This window comes from Macaca thibetana, chromosome 1, assembly GCF_024542745.1.
Source record: "Macaca thibetana thibetana isolate TM-01 chromosome 1, ASM2454274v1, whole genome shotgun sequence".
In the NCBI taxonomy this organism is placed as follows: domain Eukaryota; kingdom Metazoa; phylum Chordata; class Mammalia; order Primates; family Cercopithecidae; genus Macaca; species Macaca thibetana.
Genome location: NC_065578.1, coordinates 177,420,335 through 177,446,073, shown reverse-complemented (window position 1 = coordinate 177,446,073; position 25,739 = coordinate 177,420,335). Strand labels below are relative to the sequence as shown.

General features: G+C 36.2%; 1 protein-coding gene across 7 annotated transcripts in view; it reads left to right on the top strand.

Moving 5' to 3' along the window:
* HMCN1 (hemicentin 1) overlaps positions 1–25,739 on the top strand; it is a 508,510-nt gene that overhangs the window by 172,031 nt on the left and 310,740 nt on the right. For all 7 annotated transcript variants that reach the window (XM_050765519.1, XM_050765493.1, XM_050765511.1 and 4 more), the window contains 2 exons: positions 5,885–6,043; positions 7,135–7,257. In XM_050765519.1, coding sequence (XP_050621476.1) covers positions 5,906–6,043; positions 7,135–7,257 — 261 coding nt within the window. In that variant the 5' untranslated portion in view covers positions 5,885–5,905. The remainder of the gene's footprint in view (positions 1–5,884; positions 6,044–7,134; positions 7,258–25,739) is intronic.

The window sequence follows — 25,739 nt, the reverse complement described above, 5'->3', positions numbered from 1 at the left end:
TCTTATTACCAAGAAAAATGCTGATTAAATCAATAAGAGCTTTTATAGAATTAAATTCTTCAGTTGTAAATTCTTCCATCATAAATGTTTATGGATTATGATTTTACATTTTTTCTATTTGGTATTCAGGTCAAAAACTGCTACAGACTTTTAAAGGACTTAATTAATTAGTTAATTTATTTTTTTTGAGACAAGGTCTTACTCTGTAGCCCAGGCTGGAGTGCAGTGGCACAATCACAGTTCACTGCAGCCTCCACTTACCCAGCCCTCTGAGTAGCTGGGATCACATACCAGCTGTGTGCCACCACACCCCACACCCAGCTAATTTTTTTTTTTTTTTTTTTTTTTTAAGAGATGGGGATTTTCTCTGTTGCAAGGCTAGTCTTTTTTTTTTTTTTTTTTTTTTTTTTTTGAGATGGAGTCTCGCTCTGCCGCCCAGGCTGGAGTGCAGTGGCCAGATCTCGGCTCACTGCAAGCTCTGCCTCCCGGGTTCACGCCATTCTCCTGCCTCAGCCTCCTGAGTAGCTGGGACTACAGGCGCCCGCCACCTCGCCTGGCTAGTTTTTTTTGTATTTTTTTAGTAGAGACGGGGTTTCACCGTGTCAGCCAGGATGGTCTCGATCTCCTGACCTCGTGATCCGCCCGTCTCGGCCTCCCAAAGTGCTGGGATTACAGGCTTGAGCCACCGCGCCCGGCCACAAGGCTAGTCTTAAGCTCCTAGTCTTAAGAGATCTGCCCTCTTTGGCCTTCCAAACTGCTGAGATTACAGATATGAGTCACCATGCCTGGCAATTAACAGTCTAAAATGAAGTCTACATAAGTCAATCAAATGTATCATTCTAAAGTAGTACTATCCAACAAATAATGTGAGCTACGTATATAATTTCAAAAGCAGTTGAAATTAATTTCAATAATTTATTTATTTAACTGAATATATCCAAAATATTTCAATATGTCATCAATATAAAAATTAGCATTGCTTTAGTTTTTTAATTTAAATTTTAATTAAAATAAAATTTAAAAATTCAGTTTCTCATTTTTACTAGCCACATTTCAAGTGCTTAGTAACCACATGAGGCTAGGTAGTGGCTACTGTGTTAGTGCAGAGGTAAAGCATTTCTTTCATAGATCATTTTATTTATTATTATTATTTTGAGATGGAGTCTCACTCTGTCACCCAGTCTGGAGTGCAGTGGCGCGATCTCGGCTCACTGCAACCTCCACCTCCTGGGTTCAAGTAATTCTCCTGCCTCAGCCTCCTGAGTAGCTGGGACTAGGGGCATGTCGCCATGTCTGGCAATTTTTTTTTTTTTTTTTTTTGTATTTTAGTAGAGACGGGTTTTCACCATGTAGCCCAGGCTGGTCGCGAACTCCTAAACTCAGGCAGTCTGCGCACCTCAGCCTCCCAAAGTGCTGGGATTACAGGTATGAGCCACTGCACCTGGCCTCATAGATCATTTTAATGGCCACTTATGATTTAAAATTATTAGGAAACCAAACTCAAATATCAGATAGGGAGCTTTTATAACAAGATAATACTGTATGTTAACTTCTTTTGGAAAAAGAATGAACTTACTTTTCTTTTCAGGACCTTCTATCCACAATGAGATAGACACATAGCTTTATTAAGATACGAATTACTAGTTAACATTTACTTTTAATTTTCAGTTAGCTAGAAGCAGAAAGGTAATAATTTAAATATACTGTATTACTTTGGGAAGAGTTTTATTCCTGAGAACACTTATAATCAATATGATTACAATATAATCTGTGTTTGCAGATTATATTGCAAATGTAAAATTTGGGGCAGAACAGTCATTTTTATTATAAAGAATACATTGATTTCCATAGCAGGCAAAACATAATTAAGCTATATAGAGCACTCCTAAAGGATGTATAAGCACATCCAATCTTGGCTTCTGACATGTGTGAGTCAAAGTGTTTCTTTTTTAAACATTTATTTTATTTTTTAAGAGATAGCTTGCTATGTTGCCCAGGCTGGATGGGAATTCCTGGTTTCAAGGGATCCTCCCACCTCAGCTGCCCAAGTAACTGGGACGACAGGCATGTGCTACCATGCCTGGCTTAAAATGTTCTCTTTTTCCTTGACATTCTCCAATTTTCCTGGCTGCTTTGAGACTTTTTGTTAGTTCTTTCATAAAAGTTAAAGAATTCATTTTAGAGTACATGATATTATATAAGTCCAATAAATAAAACGATATTTGTGAAATTCTCTGTGGGGTTTTAGTTGTGTCAGCTCACCAAGCTCTTTCCTTTGATTATTAACCACTATGAAGCCTCACATACATAAAGCTCCAGTGTTTCACAAAGTGGCTTTTTTATTTCAGGAAAATAAGGTGGTTCTAATACTTACAGAAAAGGTTGTGGACCATCTTGATTTTATTAATATGTGGTTAAACTGCTTTATTCAAATTTATAGGCTGAAAAATGTTTATAGTCTTAGGGACCCTATTTCAGTACATGATTTTTTTAGAGCTGCATTCAATTTTAGGTGGAGCCTGAAGTTCTGGGGAGATTCCAATCAGGCAAATTCATCTGGAGTCCCTTTCAAGGATTCTAGTGGTCTCTACAGTCTACTCCTGGGTAATGTTTCAGGATTCCTAGGGAAGTAGGCATCTATAGGTCCTCTTAGGGCAAATTTATACCTAAGTCAAATGGCTCAGAGAGGGTCTCTCCCTCAATAACGGGACAAGGTTTATCATTCCTTCTATTCCTAATATGTGCCTCTAGATCTTTCTTAGCTGTCCTCATGTTTGGCCTGTAGACAGAAAACTTCTCCTAGTGTGTTGGTATACACGTGACAATTAGTAAAAGACATTAATCTCTCCTTAGAATTATACTACCATGGAGTTGTATTGTGTACTTGGCCACTCAACAAATGCTTGTAGAATGGATAAATTATATTGTGGTTCACACTCGGGTGCACAGTGTCAAGTGCAGTTGAGAAATGTTTTTCTTTAAACTTCTGAATATACAATAGGAATTTAAATTTTTTTGAGCATCTCAGAATATCCATTACAAATTATACAAAATTGGCTGCAAGTAAAGATTATTTCTATCCAATATACCAAAATTACTAACATGTCTGTCTATTTCCCACTTTCCAATTACATAAATTTTCATTTAGGGTCATTGTTGCATGATAACCCTCCAAATAACTGTTATGCAAAGGAAATATGTTAAGTACCACTAAAGTGTAAAGCAGAGTAGAATACATCTGAAGAGTGAGGAAGCACATTTGACTGGAAACAAAGCTTTAAGGAGGGGAAGGCATATTATCTCAACCATTGTGAGATAATAGTTTAATTTGAAAAATATTTAGTCAGTGATGACTTTAAGCCAGAAATGTGCTATGAACTGAAGATTCAAGGACTCAGCAAAGCACAGTTTCTTGCCATCAATGAGCTTATACAATAATGGAAGAATTTAGGCATGCATGTTTTGTTGAGAAGTGTTTGATGGTAGAGATAGAACAGTAGAAAGACTACTTGAATGAAAATTGTTATGGCATTAAGGCATGAAGCCAGGGAAATATTAAAAGAAAAGAAAGTAAGCTTAAAGGGAGCAATTTGTGGAGAAGGGGCAACAGGAGATAGAAAGTTAGAAAGATTATTTGATCCAACACAAGTAGTGAAATATTTTAAGGAGGAACGTGATGTATATAGCTTTTTACTGCAGGCAAAATAAAGTGGAAGGAAAAGCAGAAAATCAGATAGGAGTCTGTACATGTATAAAATTCGTGTTAAGAAAAGTGACTAGTAGGAGGTGAAGAGAAAGGGAAGGGACAGATTTAAGTCGAATGAATGACCACTGATTAGATGAAAGTAGAAGGAGGAGTCAAAAATGACTCAGGTTTTGAAACTAAATATGCAGATAGTACTGTAAACAAAATAGGGATGACAAAGCAGAAAATATGAGTTCTGTTTTAGATGCACTAAATTGGAGATGCCTATAGAACACCCAGGAATAGAGGTCTAACAAGAAATTGAAAATGTAAAATTAGAACTTGAGAGATAAGTATGGTCAAAAGATACAAATATATAAGTTGTTGAGAGCGGTGTGATTTGTTAAACTAAATGCCTCGAAAATGCATATAAGTGATAGAAGGTAGGAGATAAGTTCTGCAAAAAGAGAAAGGACTGCTAACTCAATAAAATTTTGGGGAATCTATGGCTGGTATATTTTCCAAAGTGAAGATCTGGCTCCTACATCTGCTAGCCCCATGCAATTAAGAAAGTGACCTAATATTTAACGAGTCTCTCAGTTTTAGAGTCATTTTTTTAACAGCTGATGCTCTGTTTCAACCTATTTAACAAATAATACTCAAAGACTGTAAGTTTTGATTGGGATCCAGTACAAGAAAAGATTCTCTACTTCATCCAGGCTAGCTACATTGTAAACTATTCTAATACTTGGTTCTTATGACCCTGATTAGATCTATGGTATTCATGGTATCTGTATCAGAATATGAGACTGTTGGAGCCTGGCGAAAGACCCAATAGGAAAAGCAAATAGGATTTCCAGAGTTTAATGATAAAGCCTTACTCCTTTCATGGAATAACTATTTTCTTTCTGAGAAAGAGCTCTTACTTGTTGGACTCTGCTGCCATAAAGCCCACATGATCCCAAGCTGCCCTGCTTTTTATGTGATTGCTTATTCTAGGCCTTGAACTCCTTCAGGACAGGATATTTTAGCTTATTTGTTGGATGACCAGATCTTAGCCAGGTGTTCAGCAATTATTAATCGCTCAAATTATATTGATCAAAAGTCCATTCCCTTGGCCCTATAGTTATTGCTATCAGTCTGTCTGTCTGTTTGTCTATCTATCTACCATTTATGATGGAGAAGTAAAATTGGAAGGAGCACTAATATTTCAACAGCAGAGAAATGGTTGACTAAAGTATAGAATATAGACATAATAGAATGTTATTCCATTATTCAAACCTGTGGTTTTAAACAATGCTGATGACATGGAACCAAACAGGATGTAATTCTAAAATAAAATGCATAAAACTGTAAATACAGCAAGCTCACAATTTCATGTACAAATCCACATCATTATGAAGGAAATAAACATGACAAGAATTCCTCTGAGGATGGGAACAGTTTTTGCTTAGGAATACATATTGAGCCTATTCAAGTAGAAAATAAAACACACAGATCATGGGTTAATAGGAAAATGAAACAGAGTCAGAGTGAAAAGAATGACAAACAGAATGCATTTTATGTCAGATAGTCAGGGAAAGCTTCTCTGACAGGTACGAAGTGAGCAGAAGTTTGAAGGAGTATAGAGACATGCCATGCTGGAAAGATTTAGTAAAGAGTGTGATGGAGTAGAGAGATCACCTTGATTAGTTCCCAGGTAAGTAGTTGGCCTTAGCCATGGGTGCACAGCCATGAGTGCAAGCAAGTGGTTCACGATTAAGGCAGGCATCTGGCTGTTTCTGCAGGTAGGTTAACAGGTATTGTGGTGGGAGCTTAAAAACATTCTCTTCTAATTGCTCCTGTCTTCTCAATACAATAAGCAAGGTCATCAAATAAGAATGAGAAAAAGTAAGAGAAGAGGGGGTATATGAGATCATCATGTAAGAGAGGGGAGAGTAAATAGACATTTAATTTTGAACTTATATAGCTATTAGTTTGTGTGTTTTGGGTGAATTTCTAACTTATCCCTAAGTAAGCATTTTTCTAGTTCATATCACTTTACATCTCTTCCATCCCTTCTTGAACAAAGTGCCAAACTGCCAGAAAATAAAAGTGAAAACTTGCTCAGTTCTAAAACTCCCAAAGTACCTTGTTATAACCAAAATATTCAATTGTTTTTGCTGATGAGGTAATTGAATTTTTCTCTCCACTCAACAGGGTGGTGGTGATTGTCCAGAAATGAGTATCGGAGCTATAAAAATTGCCTTGGAAATTTCTCTTCCTGGTTCTTTCATCTATGTTTTCACTGATGCTCGGTCCAAAGATTACCGGCTCACCCATGAGGTTCTGCAACTTATCCAACAGAAACAGTCACAAGTGAGTAAGAATCAATCCCAACATACTGCATTATGTCTAAATGCAGTAAGTAAGAGATTGCCTATCTTCTTTGACTATTCCATATGTGGTCAATAACAAAAATTATGACTATCCACATGTATGTTCTCCAATATGTATATGTCATCTAATTTAAACATATTAAACATATATGTGATATTTATACATAGCATATGAATGCCTTGTTTTTCAGTATGGAGAAGACATGATTGGGGATTAATTAAGGTACTTGTTACCATTTTTTCCTTATAATTGACAAAACATAGGCCTAACCAAAAAAGGCTTATATTCCAATGTTATCTCTGACGTGGAATCATGTCTGAGTCAGAGTTATTCTCTGTATCAGCTATTGCTGCATGACAAACTTTTCAAACACTCAATGGTCTAAAACAATAAGCATTTCTTTCTCACATGTTCACAGAGCTCAGTTGATCTAGGCCAGGCTTGCTCACTGGTGTGTCTGGGGAATAGTATGGGTTTTGCTTATCTAAGCTTGACTGTCAGGAGACCTGGCTTTGCCTCATAGTTGTCTTACCCTCTTTTTGAGACCAGTAAGTTAGTTTAGGCATGTCCGTCTCATGGCCATGGCAGAAACACTTGAGAGCAAATGGAAATACATAAGCCCTTTTGGGTCTCAGCCCAGACCTTGTAGAATGTCATTTTTGCCTCATGGTATAGGCCAAAGGAAGTTACATGGACAAGCTTAGATTCAAAGATGACAAAATAAGCTCTACCTCTTTTATAAGAAGAAATTCAGAATCTTTTGACTGAGTGATACAGGGAGGGGTGAGGAATTGAGGCCATTCTGTGATCTAGCATAGTCATGGTCTCATTTCTACTTCTACAGCTTTTAGCCTACACTTCTGAAATAGAAATCACTATGTTCCTATCTGAGTTCACTATTAAACAGAGTATAAAATCAATAATTATATATACACACATATACACACACACACTCACATATTCTACTTGCCTAGTAATGTGTTAACACAATAGGTACTCGATACATTTTTTTAATTTCTGGAAACCCTTAACACTTTGATTTTTTTTTTTTTTTTTTTTTTAAATCATAGGTGGTATTCGTACTAACTGGGGATTGTGATGACAGGACCCATATTGGATATAAAGTCTATGAAGAAATTGCCTCTACAAGTTCCGGTCAAGTGTTCCATCTGGACAAAAAACAAGTTAATGAGGTCAGTTTAATAAAAGGAGTCTACTTTATTACCAGCTGCCTTATCAAAATCGGTTAGGCCAGCCTAATTATGACAGATTTGATTTCAAAAACAATTTTAACAAAAAGGTATTACTCCTAGGCCACAGTTCAATAAAGGCATTGAATAATGTGAAGTAATGTAGATATATTTAATGTTAATTTTTAGATTGTATTACTTATAGCAACAAACTGTTAAATTTAATTTAACTGTTTAATTTTATGGGAATCAAAATTTTTTGTTGTTCAGTAAGGTCAATTTGTGTTTGTGATGAATAACTTTCATATGACTATTAAAATGAGGCTTAACTGGTTACTGAAGTAGAATGTGAAAAAGTTAATTACTGAGCAAAATTCTAATGTAAGAAAATTTAGTGTTTTCTTTTTTTTTTGAGACGGAGTCTCACTCTGTCACCCAGGCTGGAATGCAGTGGCCCGATCCCAGCTCACTGCAAGCTCCGCCTCCCGGGCTCACGCCATTCTCCTGCCTCAGCCTCCCGAGTAGCTGGGACTACAGGCGCCCGCCACCTCACCCGGCTAGTTTTTTGTATTTTTTTAGTAGAGACGGGGTTTCACCGTATTAGCCAGGATGGTCTTGATCTCCTGACCTTGTGATCCGCCCGTCTCGGCCTCCCAAAGTGCTGGGATTAGAGGCTTGAGCCACCGTGCCCGGCCAGTATTTTCTTGAAAATTCCTTTAGATAGGTTTAATTGTCATTTTTTTTTTTTTTGAGACGGAGTCTCACTCTGTCGCCCAGGCTGGAGTGCAGTGGCACAATCTCAGCTCACTGCAAGCTCTGCCTCCCGGGTTCATGACATTCTCCTGCCTCAGCCTCCCGAGTAGCTGGGACTACAGGTGCCAACCACCATGCCTGGCTAATGTTTTTGTATTTTTAGTAGAGACGGGGTTTCACCATGTTAGCCAGGATGATCTCGATCTCCTGACCTCGTGATCTGCCTGCCTCGGCCTCCCAAAGTGCTGGGATTACAGGCATGAGCCACCGTGCCCGGCCCATAATTTCTTCTTTGTCCATTTTGCTGTCTTTCCTTGGCCTCACTCAAGATAATGACATTATTTTAAACCGGTTTATATATTTGGCTCTCATTTAAGTTTCTAGGAACATACCAATACAAAGATAAAGGTATTTTAAAATTTATTTTATTTTTTGTTTAGTCCTATTTTTTTTTTTAAGTGCTGGGGTACATGTGCAAGATATACAGCTTTGTTACATAGGTAAACGTGTGCCATGGCGTAATTCACATTTGATTCCTGTGGTTACCGTATCTCTACAAGTTCTATTAATTTCATGACAGACTCCTTTGTGTCTTAAATGAAATGGTTCACTAGTTCTCTTATAGCTTAGGAGTTCTTATTATATCAAGGTAGAACTAATAGGACATTACAAATTTCTAGAGGAAGCAATCTAGTGAAAAATTTTTTAATCAACATATTGAAATATATAGATCTGTAAAATTAATCTAAAAAATGTATTCTTGGAAGAAACAGCTTTAGAGAGGGTTATGGCTTGATTTTAGATTGTGTCCACTCTAGTAACTCAGAAATTCCTGGGCAGGGTCTAATGACTACACAGCGAGCCCTCAACAGTTAATCTGCATCAATGTTTGCATGAGAATTTGGGAACCTGGGAAGAAAGGGTTTGGGGAACAGTGCAGGGCTGTCTCAGACACTGGGTTCCTTGTCCTATCCCATATACTGTACTTGAACCTAAAGAAGGAAAAGCTGCTGATAGAAATTGTCTTCAACATGGAATTCTGTAAGACTCTAGGGTATAGTGAGCAGCATTAAATGGGACTTAAGTGAGGAAGAGTATCATTTTCTCTTACATCAGCTTGTACATCACTTACTTAGAGTTTTGTGAGGTTCTGGGTGGGAGGTGGTGTTGGTGTGCAGTGGAGAGAGATAGTGTCGGGGTCAGTATGCTGAGTATGCCATGCCTAGTGGACATGGCCATTTTTAGCAGAAGTACTATAAAAGAGGCAAGAAGACACATGGCTGGCATCTAAGCTTTTGAAAGAATAGTTGCTCTATGGGACCTGTTTGTGTGTTTGTGAATAGTCAGACACCACCTAGAGATTCCCAAAACAGGCTGAGCACAGTGGCTCACACATAATCCCAGCACTTTGGGAGGCCGAGGCAGGTGGATCATGAGGTCAGGAGTTCGAGACCAGCCTGGCCAACATGGTGAAACCCTGTCTCTACTAAAAATACAAAAATTAGCTGGGCATGGTGGCACGCACCTGTAGTCCCAGCTACTCGGGAGGCTGAGGCAGGAGAATCGCTTGAATCTGGGAGGTGGAGGTTGCAGTGAGGCGAGACCACACCACTGCACTCCAGTCTGGGCAACAGAGTGAGACTCCATCTTAAAAAAAAAAAAAATTCCTCAAACAAATGGGGTTAAATTTAAGGAGAACCATAGGACTTTATTAGTAGTGGGTTTCAGAGCCAGATAAACAACAATGACGACAAAAAAAAAAAAAAAAAGTGTGTCCTGGGAATGTGACTCCATTTATGTCCATATAACCAAGGAAAATTGAGTTACATAAAATTGAAATAATATAGTGCGTTAAATGGAGAAACTAAGCCCTATAGAGAAACTATAAGCCCTAGAACCTTTATTAAATGGCATGTGATATTGTTTGGCTGTGTCTCCCCCCGCCACCCCCCAATCAGTTCTCATCTTGAATTGTAATTCCCATAATCCCCACATGTCATTGGAGGGACCTCACTGGAGTTGATTAGATTATGGGAGTGGTTCCCCCATGCTTTTCTCATGATAGCGAGTGGAGTTCTCATAAGATCTGATGGTTGTATAAGGGGCCTTTCCCTGCTTCACTCAGCACTTCTCTCTCCTGCCACTAAGAAGGATGTGTTTTCTTCCCCTTCTGTCATGATTGTAAATTTTCTAAGGCCTCCCCAGCCATGCAGAACTGTGAGTCAATTAAACCTCTTTCCTTTATAAATTACCCAGTCTTGGGCAGTTCTTTATGGCTACGTGAGAAAGGACTAATACAGCATGATATTATACATAATTTTTATAGTTCTAATAATTTTTAATAATTCTGACAATTACCAGATACTTTGTAAGAATAATAATTTATAAAAATTTGGTGTAAATTCAGAAAATTTTATAAATATGAATATATTACAGAAACTTAACCCACTGGCTTGTTGTTAGTGTTTCTCTCCTGGATCAGCAACTGATATTGTAATCTTTAAATTTAGCTTTAGCAGAATAGCACTAGAAAGAAGCATTGCTAAAGTTGTCCATTTTTATAAACTAGAGTTTGATGCTGACAATAGGGCTGAGCCTTTATTTATCTATCCATCATAGCAATTCTTACCACCTCGCTAATTGGTGCAGGAAACGATGTTTCATTTACTTTGGGCTAATGAGACCAAAGGAGTTTTAGCTAGGAGTATCTTGGATGAAGTCAACAATCAAACCCATCCTACTGCTAAACCATCAGAGTTCAGGACATTATCTTTTTGTTCAAGCCAATTTGAGTTGAGTATTCAGTTACCTTAAAGTAAATGCATCCTAAATGATAAAACTTGTATATTTCTTTGTGACATGGGATCTGTGAGTCCCAGTTTCCCTGTTTGTAAAATGGAGACAATAGAATTACCCTTTTCAGAAATTTGCTCTAAGGTTAAGTGAGATAATGCACTTAAATGTTCCACACAAGGTCTGGCACAGAGCAGTGCCCAATAAATATTCACTAGTGTTATTATAACACTGGTAGTGTTGGTATTATGCTTTTAAAGTGAGGAAAATTGTGCCATCATGTTTGCTAGAAATTAGATGCCTGATTGTTACTGGGAAATAAATCTGAGTAGGAGAATCCAGGAAGAGGTTGGACGGTTTTCAATGTGTGTGAAAAAAAAAATATTGTGAAGCTCCTATTGGAACTGTATAAGTCAATATATTCCTTAAAGAAAGCTACCACCATGGAAGATTTTGTTAATAGGAAGCATTGTGACAGTGTTAAAATTGGATTTGCAAAATTTTGGCATGTAATTTAGTCATTTCTTTTTTCTCACTGTTCCAAATTATTCTATTATGTAAACATTACGAACTCTAGGGAAAATAGATGCTATACTGGAATCTTCACATTTAATAGACACAAGAACTGCAGAGAAGCCACACATGCACTGAGTCCTTTCATTTTACTCAAGACTTTTCATCTACTGTTTCTAAAGGAAAGTGTAGTGTTATATTTTACTCTCTTAACCTATTTAATCAGTTTCTTAACCTGGGGGATATATTTTATATCAACTCTCTCTTGAGCTAAAGTAAAGTTTTTACTGCGTTCTGTTTTTTCTTTTTTTTTTTTTTTTAAAGAACAATGATTAAGTAGAAAATCTAGGACTCTTTCATCTTTATTTAACATAAAAGGGAAACCAAAGTGAAGAAATTATTTGGCCAAGCATCAGTGGTCTATAAATCACTGTATGGTATTACATTTTGGAAACGCAATTTACAATACATCTCAAGGATGTCCTTAATTCACCTTTGAATACAGACAAAGAACTAAACTATTGCAGTGTTACTCCTTTATTTATATGCTGGGTGCGTTGTCAGTTGATTTAATTAATGCTTCCTTTTGGTGTAAGAAAAAGTCCAAGCTGGAAATCTCAAAGTTTCTTACAGATGCTATATCCCTGTGTCAAAGAAGCTAACACAAAAGACCCGCTGTTATTTAGATAATTCGCTTGTCCTGAGCTTCCCTATCCTTCTTCCCACCTCCCCCAACTCATGTCCTGTAACATTCCCTTCCCTTGAAAAAATCTTACCAGCCTGTTTTATTGGTCTGATTCCAATAGATGCTAACATTACAATAAAAACATTTCTTTTTTTTATTTTTTAAAGTTTTGTGGGTGCATAGTAGGTGTATATATTTATGGGTCCATGAGATGTTTTGATACAGGCATGCAATATGAAATAAGCACATTATGGAGAATGGGGTATCCATCTTCTCAAGCAGGTATCTTTGAGTTACAAACAACCCAATTACACTCTTTAAGTTGTTTTCAAATGTACAATTAAGCAATAAATAGCATTTCAATAAATAATTAGTTCTGTAATTATCTATTACAGAGCCAGGGTATCAGTAACTGAAGCTCTATAACAAAGGAACCAGGGGAATATGTACCCAACCCCTTCCTATTTCCTGGTGCCTTTCATTTTCCCAAATCCAACTGGAACCAAGGAGCCCTGTTGAGGCGTTCCATAAAAGTCAGCATCTCAGGCTGCGGTCACGTCTGTAATCCCAGCACTTTGGGAGGCCGAGGCAGGCGGATTACGAGGTCAAGAGATTGAGACCATCCTGACCAACATGGCAAAATCCCATCTCTACTAAAATACAAAAATTAGCCAGGCATGGTGGCATGCACCTGTAGTCCCAGCTACTGGGGAGGCTGAGGCAGGAGAATCGCTTGAGCCCCCAGGAGGCAGAAGTTGCAGTGAGCCGAGATCGCGCCACTGCACTCCAGTGTGGGTGACAGAGCGAGACTCTGTCTCAAAAAAAAAAAAAAAAAAAAAAAAAAATCGGCATCCCAGGGTGCAAAGTCAGATGGAAATGATTATTAGAGAATGAAGCTGGAGGGGCAAGCAGAAAACATTCAGCACAAGCAGTATTGTGCGGTAGTGAAGACTAATGCTCTGGGACCATGGCACATATCCCAGTCATATGACCTTAGATATTTTCTGTGTGGCAGTTTCCTTATCTGTAAATGGAGAGAATGATAGTTCCTACTTCATAGTGTTGTTGGGTTTAGAACATATCGATAAATATTAACTGCTATTATTTTTATTTAGTGATACATGCTAGTCAAAATGTTCTAGTGATCTTTTTTGGTTTTCTAATAGGAAGAGGAGAGTTGAGCTTACTAGGTATTTCAAAGGAAATAAACTGAACCCAGGAAAATAAAGTGACAATTTGCAACACATCCATGAAAAATTCAAATCCTGGCAACAAAAAGCCTCATAGATTAGAGAGTACTGGACTTATTTCTCTTGTTAGTTTTTTCCCTGAGTTCAATACTTATATTAGAAAAAACGGTAAACTTTGCTGGAGTATGAATTTGGCATAGCCTCTTCCTGCTATTTTGGCTAATGGCCATTTAGGACTAGACTTTAGACCATTTAGGACTAGACTTTAGCTTTCTGCATATGGCTCAATGATGAGACTCTGAAACTTGGGGTTTTGGACAATTAGTGCTCTAAAATGAGGTATCTGCCATTTTGTTTTTTCCCCATTCCCGAGTTTCACTCCAGAAATTATTCTAAAAGCGAAACCTTACTGCTGACCTTGAAAATAAGTAGAAACAGGTGTTTCCTCTGAAATTTGAAAATGTATCAGGGACAACTATAATGTTCTAGAGAGCTACAGGAAATGTGTGGAAACAATGTGTAAATGTTTCCACTTATCCCTTCTTTGAATTCACCTGTGGAAAATAGAATGGAGATGTTCAGAGCTGATTCTTTAAAATAAATGTATGTCTCCACATCCACAAACACAACAGAAAAGGAATGCATCCCTGAACTTCAGTTTCAGTGGAATGCTTTCTTTCTCTTTTTTTGTGCTAAGATTGACATGTTATCTGTATGAGTATGTGCTAGGAATGCTAATGTTCCAGTCACATAGTTACCTTTTCACTCCCAGGCACCTGGGAGTGCTTATAGGTCACGAATATACTTAAATGAAGCCATGTGTACTCCATGTTTCCATTTGTTTAGATAAAATAAAACATGAAGTCCTAAATTGCTTAAAAATTATCTTTGCCTGTAGGTTTCTGAGCATGTGAACAGTTTTTGTAATGACATTTAAAGAGTACAAATATTTCTCACAAATGTTGGGGGGAAGGATGGATGGAGATGACTGCTCTCAACAGAATATCATTTAGAAAAAATATACCAGAAGTCAAGCAGAGCTCTCCTGCAGTCTGAAACAGCAGGGGATGGGACCAGATATGGGATGGGGAGTGGGGAATACATGATTTAAAAGGATAAACCCTGCAAAATGAGAGTGCCTATCTTTCATTTCATGATTTTGTATATGGGCTCTGGGAACTGTTTTGAAGCACTAGTTATAAACTGCAGCAATACATTCTGCAATGTGCAGTGGGATCATCTCTATACAACAGAACTCATTGCCTGTGAAATGTAAGTTTCAGTATGAAAGTATTATCCCATAAGACAACCATGGTATCTGATCCATAATATAAAAATCAGAAAACAGAATGGACATCACTCATTAAAGCTTCTTCCTAAAATACCAAAAAAGCACAGAAGACCTATCTTTAAGGAGAAAGAAGCTTATATAAATGCTTCAAGGAATATTTCTTAGAAAAGAAGGAAATGTTACTTAAGGATAAACACTAGCCAATAAGTTGGATGCTTTTCAACAGGACCAAATCAGATAGAAAAAGAAATAAACCTATTTGTTTAGCTGACTCTATTTTGATTAGAAGCTAAATAAAATATCAAGTTTGACTATGAGATGTTAGAGATAACTGAATCAGTCAATTACCTGCATAGCTAATTCTGGGTTTGTAAAAATCTTAACTACCAAAAAGTTACTGTGTCAACCTCAAAGTCTTTGAAAAATCTCAAGAAAAATCCACACTGTCTCGAAAGAGAATACCTTTTCTCCCCATTTGGTCTTTGTTTTTACTGGAGTTGTGGTGGCAACTAAAGATTTGAATTGAGAAAAATAGTCCCAAATGCTTGATATTTAAAACTGAAACAACTTGTTAGCCTTTGAAATTGCTGACTGTGATCTCTTGAAGAGTTTACCCATTGGGAACTGCAAAGGAACACAAGGGAACATAAAAAAATTGCATCAATGATGAGACAAATAAAATTCTATTGAGCAGTTTTCAACAGCCGCAACAATTTGGATATTTCCTTTCGTATTTTATATATTTAATTTTAAGATATTCCTTTTCAAGTTTTTTTTGTTAAAAAGCACCTATGATTGAGTAATAAGCAATTCTCAGAAAGTAGAAAAATGCAAACGGTTTGTTATTACATCTTTTCTGCTGAACAAGAATTGCCTGCTGCCCTTACATTTATGTAATTGAGGGGAAAACACAATAGTATTATTTCTTTAATAATGATAATTGAATAATTTGGGCCAAATTGCCTCTTGTTAATCTCTAGACATAGAAGATCTTTTATAATTATATAACTTATGTAACTTACTTTTCATAATTACCTACCCAGGAACTCCATTACATAATTACTATTCATCTGAAAGAAAAAATTGTAACTTTTGTACCAAACACAGCAGGTACATACTGTTTTAAAGTAGGAAACTCTTGGCTATTATCTCTAGCAGAAATAATTGTATCAATTAAAGATAATTTAAACCTTTGGAAAAAACATGAATTTTTTTTAAAGCAATTTAAACCATTTAGTATACAAAGTATGAAGAAAACTGAAGGTCTTATTTTAAATATTTCTGTATATTATGAACCAATGGATGGCTTTGAAAACAGTGAGCTTATCTAATGAAGCAGTAAGCAGTTCCATGAAAATATTAAGTTGCAAATGCCATTTAAATACCAAGCATATATCGTGATTTGTCATTGCTTGCATTTGGTTCAACCTAAAAATATTTATCAAGGACCATCTAGTTTTGGCTTCTGATTCTGCAATAGCAAAGGGGAGATGAAAGAGTTAAGAGTCAAAGTAAGGGAAGTTTTATTTGAGAAATTTCCTTATGACCCAGGATAAATAAATGGAAACAGAGTCCATGCTTCGTATATTTTCCAGGTTTCCTTATGCATTCCAAGAGTGAATTGACTGTAATAGGGTTATAAAAGCAAAATCTTTTGAGAGATGGTATGAGCTACTTTTGAGAGCTCCATTGTAATATTTTGGTCATGATTTGGCTTTGTGACAAAAATTACAAATGGTTTTCTCTTTCTTGTTGCAGACCCCAGAAGAAAAATGTACTTTAAAGTAATATACCATAAAATTTAAACAGCTTTGGTATGAGTGATTGAATGAAGAGAAAGGAAAAAAAAATTCAGAATTCTAGTCATAATTTTAAATAGACACAAGAAACTTATGTACTTTAAAATATGATTGTTGGGTTATTTCATTAACTTCTTTTTATTATGAACTTAGGAAAAAGACACATGATATAGTTAAACCATTTAAAATTTGAGTATCGGTGCCATCTGCAGAAAGGAAGAAAGTCTTTAGGAACTAGTGAATGCATTTGTGAAAATTTGGCCATTATTTATTCAAATAATATTTATTAAATTAACAAATTAATGCAATAATATAATATACAATAAATTTAAATAATACATTAATAAAAACAAGTAGAATTATTAATTTGAACAATGTTTCTTAAAAGTATATGTCTGGTAAGATTGCAGTTTAAAAATATATTCATTTACATTTATGTATGCATATTTCTAGACAAATGAAAAAGTCATACCTAAAAATGTTGATAATGGCAATCACTGGATAGTATGATTATGGATAATTTTAGTATTTTTTCTTTTATGTCTTATCTTATTGTTTACTGCGTAGGTATTATTTTTAAAATAAATAAAAATAGTGAAGACATTTCTACTAACAAAAAAAATTTCAAACACACCTCATATACTCTTGTTACAGCTTTATAAGCAAGACTGTATGCTATGAGCTGTGATGATGTAAGAACAAATCAGACATAGATATGATGTCTCAAGATGCCAGATTTTGGAATCTCTGAGGAGAGGGATCAAGTCTCCCCTGTCCAGAAGCAAAATCATGAACCAAATTCTACTTTCTGTTTTGCTTCTTCCTTAAGTACAGACCTTCCCTTCTTCACTCAATTAGAACTGTTCTCTTCATGTATTACAATAACTGTTGCCTCAGTCCTCATTTCCTTGTGTAAAATTTGACACTATTGATCATTTTGCTTTTTTGAAACCTCTTGCCCTGAGTATCTGTGATATGATGTTCTCTCCTGACAGATCTCTATTCCTTCTCTGCCTCCTTTACTGATACTTCTTACTCCTCTTATCCCAGATGTATTTCCCAATTTTGGCTAACCTCTGTTCTTACTCTATCTCTTGATATTACGATTCAATTATTCCTTTGTTTCTGGTCATAACTCCTTTCCTTAAGTCATCTAGTTATCTACTTAAATGCCTCTTTCTCCTGATAGCATTATTTAAAAGAACACCCCTCATTTTCTGTCCTATTCACATTATCCTACTTTTTTTTATTACTTTTATGGGGGCACATGTACAGGTTTGTTACCTGGAGATATTGCATAATGGTGAGGTTTGGGTTTCTAGAGTACCTAACACCCAAGTAGTGAACATATACCCAGTAGGTAATTTTTCAACCCTCGCCACCACCCTCCCCACATTTGTAGTCCCAAGTATCTATTATTCCCCTCAGTATGTTCATGTGCACCTATTGTTTAGTTCCTGCTCACAAGTGAGAACATACAGTATTTTATTTTCTGTTCTTGAGTTATTTAACTTAAGATAATGGCCTCCAATTCCCTCCACGTTGCTGTAGATGACATGATTTCACTCTTTTTTTATGGCAGAATAGTATTCTACGGGGTACATACACCACATTTTCTTTATTCAGTCATCCATTGATGAACACTGTGGTTTATTCCATGACTTTTTTCAATAGTGCTATGATAAACACAGGAGTGCAGGTGTCTTTTTGGTATAACAATTTTTTTTCCTTTCAGTAGATATGCAGTAGCGGGTTTGCTGGGTCAAATGGTAGTACTGTTTTTAGTTCTCTGCAATATTTCCATATTGTTTTCTGTAGAGGTTGCACTAATTTACATTCCCACAAATAGCGTGTAAGCATTCTCTTCTCTGCATCTTTGCCAACATCTGCTCTTTTTTGACTTTTTAGTAATAGCCTTTCTGACTGGTCAAAAATGGGATCTTGTTTTGGTTTTAGTTCACATTTCTCTGATGATTAGTAATGATGAACATTTTTTTCACATGTTTGTTGGCCACTTGTATATCTTTGGAGAACTATCTGTTCATATCCTTTGCCCACATTTTAATGTGCCCACTTTTGTTTTTTGTTTTTCTTGTTGAGTTGTTTATTTCTAGATTCTGGATGTTAGTCCTTTGTCAGATATATCATTTGCAAATATTTTCTCCCTTTCTCTTGGTTTTCTGTTTACTCCACTGGTTATTTCTTTTGCTCTGCAGGAGGTATTTTGTTTAAGTCCCATTTATCTATTTTTGGGTTTTTACATTTGCTTTTGAGGTCTTCAGTCAGAAATTCTTTGCCTAGATCAAGGTCTAGAAGAGCTTTTCCTAAGTTTTCTTCTAGAATTTCTATAGTTTCAGCTCTTACATTTAAGTATTTAACCCATCTTGAGTTAATTTTTGCATATTGTAAAAGATACAAAGGTTCTAATTTCATTCTTCTGCATATGGCTATCCAGTTTTCCCAGGACTATTTATTAAATAGAGTGTCCTCTCTCCATTGTATATTTTTGTTGACTTTGTTGAAGATCAGTTGGCATGTGGCTTAATTTCTGGATTCTCTATTCTATTTCATTGATCTATAGATTTTTTTTTTTTTTTTTTTTTTAACCAGTACCACGCTCGCCTTTTTGTATGATTTGAAGTCAGGTAATGTGATGCCTCTGGTTTTGTTCTTTTTGTTTAGGATTACGTTGGTCATAAGGCTCTGTTTTGGTTCAATATTAATTTCAGTATTTTTTTTCTAATTCTCTGAAAAATAACATTGGTAGTTGGATAGAAATTACATTGAATCTGCATATTGCTTTGGGCATTACGGGCATTTTAACAATATTGATTATTCTAATCTATGAGCACAGGATGATTTTTGATTTGTTTATGTCATCTATAATTTCTTTCATCAGTATTTTGTAATTCTTCTTGTAGAAATCTTTCACCTCCTTGGTTAAATATATTCTTAGGTATTTTACTTTTTGTATGGCTATTTTTTCCTTTTCTTGACTTTTATTTTAGGTTCAGAGGTACATATGCAGGTTTGTATAAGCAAATTTTTGTCACAGGGTTTTGGTATACAGATTATTTTGTCACCTAGGTACTAAGCATAGTATCTGATAGTTATTTTTCCTAATCCTCTCTCTGCTCACTCCCTCCTCCCTCAAGTAGGCCCTAGTGTCTGTTGTTCACCTCTTTGTCCCCATTGGTTCTCATTATTTAGCTCCCACTTATAAGTCAGAACATGCAGTATTTGTTTTTCTGTTGAATGGCTATTGTAATTGAGATAGAATTCTTCATTTGGTTCTCATCTTAAATGTTACTGATGAATAGAAATGCTACTGATTTTTGTACATTGATCTCATATTCTGAAATCTTGAAACTTCACTGAAGTTGCTTATCAAGTCTAGGAGTCTTTTAGAGTTTTCTAGGCATAAGATTATGTGATCAGCAAACAGAGGTAATTTAACTTCTTTTCTAATTTGGATGCTTTTCATTGTTTAATCTTCATTGATTGTTCTGGCTGGGACTTTCAGCACTATGTTAAATAGGAGTGCTGGGTGAGCATCCTTATTTTGTTCCAGTTCTTAGCGGGAATGCTTCCAACTTTCCCCCATTCAGTATGATGTTACCTGTGGGTTTGTTGCATATGGTTTTTATTGATTTGAGGTATGTTCCTTGGATGCCTAGTTTGTTGAGGGCTTTTATCATGGAGGGATTTTGGATTTTGTCAAATGCTTTTTCTGCATCTGTGAGATGACCATATGGTTATTGTCTTTAATTCTGTTTGTTTATGTATTTAGAGATTTGTGGATGTTGAACCATCTTTGCATCCCTGGAATAAGACCCACATGATTGTGATATATTATCTTTTTGGTGTGCTGTTAGATTTGATTTGCTAATATTTTGTAGATGATTTTGGGGTCTGTATTCAACACCATTATCTACTTCATTTTTACAATACTTCTATCTAATATTATATTACATATCCTTTGTCTTTGCCTAAAACAGTGTTTGATATTTGGCATGTATTTAATTAATAGTTACTAACTAAATGTTTTGAATGAATGGATCTTACTGCTTTCCTTTTTACTCTGTGCAGATGATGTCCAAGTCTTCAGCCCTGATTGCTTCTTCAGCTATCATCCTGTATTCAGACTGCCCTTTGGTCATCTTAATCTGACTATTCTCCCAATACCTGTAAGATAGAAGCTCCTCATTGGACATGTTCTTTTTTAGTATTCCTCTTTGCTCTTGATATTACCACAAGTCTTGCAGTTATCCAGGCTCAAGTGTCCTGAGTTATCCTCTTTTCATTTGCTGTCCACATTTAGTTAGTTGGTAAAATGCTTTCCATTCTATATTCATAATTGCTGTCCCAGTCAACGAATCCTTTCCTTTCCTAGTATCTTGCTTAGTCTCTGACCATATGGCCTTTTGTTTTGTTTGAGACAGGGTCTTACTCTGTTGCCCAGGCTAGAGTGGAGTGGTGTGATCACTGCTCACTGCAGCCTCGACCTCCCAGGCCCAAGCAATTCTCCCACCTCAACCTCCTGAGTAGTTAGGATTACAGGTGTGCACCACCATGCCCAGCTAATTGTTAAATTTTTTATAGAGAGAGAATCTTCCTATGTTGCCTCGGCTGGTTTCAAACTCTTGGGTTCAAGCAATTCTTCCACTTTGGCCTCCCAAAGTGCTGGGATTAGAGGTGTGAATCACCTTGCCTGACCCATGTGATCTTTTGACTGTCTCCTTACCATTATCTCATTTATTTATATTTTTAATATTAAGTCAGTAATTCACTCATTTATTTATGTATTCATTCCATAAAATTGTTGAGGCCTACTTACTATGTGTTAGACTTTAAGGATTCAATATTGAGCAAAAGTAGATATAGGGCAGGTTCTTATAGTGCAAAAGTGTTGTAGAGGAAGCATCTGAGTAAAGAGGCTGGAGGATTTGCAGATTGTTGTGAGAAAGTAAGATGTCTGGAGCAACCCCAGTTGATGGCAAGTTCATTGGTTGCCTTGGGAATGTGTGGGCAAAATGGAGCAGTGAGGAGGGTTAGAAGAGTTGAGGAGGTCATTGACAGGTCAACGAGTTGGATAGGCCATCTATCTGAATGTGGAAATCACTGTAGTGACAATAAGACTTGCTATGGAGAGACAGTGAGCCAGGAAACAGAGTCTTCAATAAATGAGGAAACAGTGGTGAGGCAGCAATAAAGTGAGATGGTACAAGTCTCAAAGGAGCAGAGCTGTATCCATTGTGGAGCAGGCAGGAGTGAGGAATGAAAAGGCTGCCCTAGGTTCAATCTCTAAGATATATGGGGTGCAGGATAATGAATAACTTTCATCAAATAGAGTTGTTGGAGATAAGACTAGCCTGGATGAGGGATATATTTTCCTTGGTGTTAGAAGGTATCTTGAGTTTTCAGTAAAGATTTGGCACAAGGAGTCCAACAATGGAATGGACATTTTGGAAGTCACAAAGAAGCACTTTGGTCTAGAAGAATCCATAAAAACTTAGGTTGATGGAAAAAAAGGATAGAACATAAAGCAAAAGTACAAAAAGGAGATTGATAATTGCAGGTAATTCCATACTAGGGGATGGCCAAATTTAATGTAGATGTGAATCATGGTAGGTCCAGTTATAATGTTTTTTGTTTGTTTTTTTTGTTTGTTTAACTTTCACTGATATATCATGCTTTTTCCTATGAGACTTTAAATGGGCTCTTCCTTACTCCTGGAAAACTTTCCAGCACCTGTTGCAATAACCAACCACCAACTAAATTTGAGAAAGTTGCCTGACCTTTGTCCTTCTCTCTTCATATTATCATGTTGTATAATAATAACAGTGCATTTGCTGTTCTAGGCTGTAAACTCCACAAGAGAAAGACCTGCTTCTGTGTTTAATTTTTAATATTTCTGCTGCCTACCAGAGTGCCAGGCATATAGTAGATTTCTAGATACATAATATTTGTTGAATGAATGTTTGAAGGAATGAAATAGGGGCATGAAGTTGGGATTTGGACCAGAAGAATCTGGAGTAAAATCTCAGTTCTACTGCTATGTGTTAGTTGTAATAACCCCCATGTAAATGGAAGAAGAAAGGAGTTGTCTTTCTGACAGCTTTATCATGTGCAGGGTGACCTTGTGTCCAAATATGACATCCACCCCTTGAGGGAGGGAGCGCGCAGGTGAGCATGTGCAGGAGCCGGAGTCAGGGCTTTTGGGCACCAGCAGGAGCAAAATCTTTGCAGCAGCATCCAGCCAGGGATGTCTGTGACTCCCAAAGTCCCAGAAGACCTGTGAAGTGAAGCATATTTTATGAATTTTTTCATCTGATGCCATCACCTTGGGCTTTCAACCATGAGAAATAATTATTTATAATGTATTCAACTCTTCAAATATTATAAGAAGAAAATTTTTGCTCATATTTGACAAAATCAAGGCCTAAGAATGTATTCTTTATTTATAGCTGGTGAGGGACAGCATTTACAAAGATGGCAAAAGGTAGAGTCCTCCATCATAGCTGCCTCTTGAATTCTTGCTCGTTTAGCTGTGCTGTTGGCAGATGGCTTAAATGTTAACAGTTCAGCGGGCCCTTTGCCATTTTGCGTGAGGTGGCTGCCCTCTACCAGCGAGGGCAAAGGACCAGTGTGACAGCCTTTTGTATCTGCACTTGTGGCTCCAGAGCTCTTGTTTGGCATCCAGGAAAAATGAGGTTGCATGAACAAAATGAAGGATGGTAAATGTGGGGGATTTTGTTGCTGATGAAAGTGGCTGTCAGTGGGAAGGGGAGCTGAAAAGAGGATGGGATGGGAAAGCAATATTCCCCTGAAGTCTGGCCATCTCTGATCAAATTCTTCTCCAAAGTTATGCTGTCAAACTGTCCCCCTGAAGTCAAGCTTTTACTCTCTGATGTCTAGGCATAGTCCCCAGTGTCCAGCTTCTTCTCTTCTCTGCCAGCTGAGTCTGGGGTCTTTATAGGCACAGGATGGGGTGGGCTGGAGCCATGCATGGTTTAGGAAAGGACAACATTCCAGTGGGAAAACAGGGATATAAGTTCTCACTTTGGCCTGCAGTTTCAGGCTTTTTGGCTTGAGGGTGGGACTTTTGCTGGGGACCTGCCCTGTTCTGCCTAGAATTTCTCTCCCTCTTGCCCCTATCACAGTGTCCATCATTTTTATTAGAAATATAGAATAAGACATAATGCTGAACATATGAATTTAGACAAAGTCATTTATGAATCCAGTCTGCAATATTAAACAGAATAAAGTTCATTTTCAGGTGACGTTTCAAAAGTAAGCTCAGAAGAAATAGCCAGTTTTTTATAAAATAAAATCCCATTTGTACTCACATCCAAACTTGTTCTGAATATTTTTCCAGCTTCAAAATTATTTTAAGAAGTCTCTTAGTGTTTTCTCATTTTGGATTTTCCCTGTACTTCCTCTTTTAGATGGGGCCTGGAAGTTGAAATTCTGAATTTCATAAGATAATTTTTCTTTTAGAAATGTCTAGCCTAAACAGATGTAGAAAGGACTAGCATCCAAATGGAAAACTATTCATTTTGTATTTGAAGATCTATCAGTCTTAATAACTTTTTTTGAGAAAATTACATTTATTTTTGTTTTAGAAGATTAGTATATAAGAGTTATTTTAAAGGGCACATAAACTTACGGGGCTAGCTGCATTGACCATAGTAGACTTTACAGATAATCATTGATTTATATGCAGTTATGGAATGAAGCAATGCTAATGAAACTCACATGGAGCATTCACAGCTTATTGTTGCCTACCTGATAGAATACTGAGGAAATTAATGTGTTGTCAAATAAATGAACGTGATTTTTTTTTTTTCAGTTTTAATGTTATTGTTTGATTATGCAGCTAAGTGATTTTAAACAGAGCTCTGCAGAGTTTGTTTGGGGTAGATCTTGGAACAGTTTGGCTTTTACCTGTTTTACATTTTTTTCCGTGTACTATTTGATTTGACAAAAGTGTCCTGTTTTTTAAAAAAAGTTTGAAAAGCATTGATATGGGTTAATTGCCACAGAAAAATGAAATTGTTTGGAATTCATTTATGTAAAGCCATAAACCTGGAAGTCACCATTTTCCCACTTCAGAAATTATAATATAAAGAATGATAAAAATAATACTTAGCTTTTAGGATGGAAATAGCAAGTGAAGTATATTTTATGAATTTTTTCATCTGATGCCATCACCTTGGGCTTTCAACCATGAAAAATAATTATTTATAATGTATTCAACTCTTTGAAGATTATAAGAAGACAATTTTTGCTCATATTTGACAAAAATCAAGACCTAAAAATGTATTCTTTGTTTATAGCTGGTGAGGGAGAGCATTTACAAAGATGGCAAAAGGTAGAGTCCTCCATCATAGCTGCCTCTTAAATTCTTGTACCTACTTGAATCTATCTTTTCTTTCATTATACTCTCTTATTTCTCTGATCTCTATTTTAGTGCCAGATTGTGAGCTCCTGAGGGCAGGGAGGACAAAGGTTTTGCTTTAAATGCTTGTAATAATTTACCCTAAAGTAATGTTCAATTACTATGCTTTTGAATAATGAAAAGAATGAGTGAGTGAATACAATATATACATATGTATGTGTTTGTGTGTCTTTCACTTCATTATGAACACAAAGAAAGCATACTTATGACATTTATCTTTGTATTCTTGTTGATATAAATCAGATTTCAATACATCCTAATATACTCACAAAATACTTTCTACAAGTATTATTTGGCTGCATGAACTAAAATGCATTCATATTAAGTGTGCATTTTGACAAATGTATATGCTTATGTATTCCACTACAATTATGATACAGAACATTTCCACCACCCTTGAAACTTCCCTTATGCCCCTTTTCACTCACTTCTGCTCCCTGTCATTCAGCCTGTTGACCACTGATTTGTTTTCCTTCAGTTGATTGATTTAGTCTTTTAAAAATTTCATATAAATGGAAATTTTTGGTCTAGATTTTTAAATTGAGTATAATGTTTTTGAAATTTACCCAAGTTATTGTGTGTATCATTAGTTTATTCCATTTTACTTAGTGCATTTGACTTTATGGATATACCACAATTTGTTTATCCATTTCCCTGTTGTTGGATATTGGAATTGTTTCTAGTGCTTATTTACTTTGGATAAAGCTCCTATGAACATTGCTGTATGGTTCATTGTGCATTTTCAATTTCTAAAATTTAGCCATTCTAATGTATTTTAATTTCATTGTGATTTTCATTTGGATTCCCCTCATAAGTAATGTTATTAGTTGCTAGTTCTATCATTTCTGTCATTTCCGGATTTGTTTCAATTGACTAGATATAGGTCATGATTTTTTTTTTTTTTTTTTTGCTTTTTAATATGTCTAGTGATTTTGGATTCTAGGCTAGATATTAGTTATTGTTGAGTATTGGATTTTGTTGTATTCATTTAAAAATCATT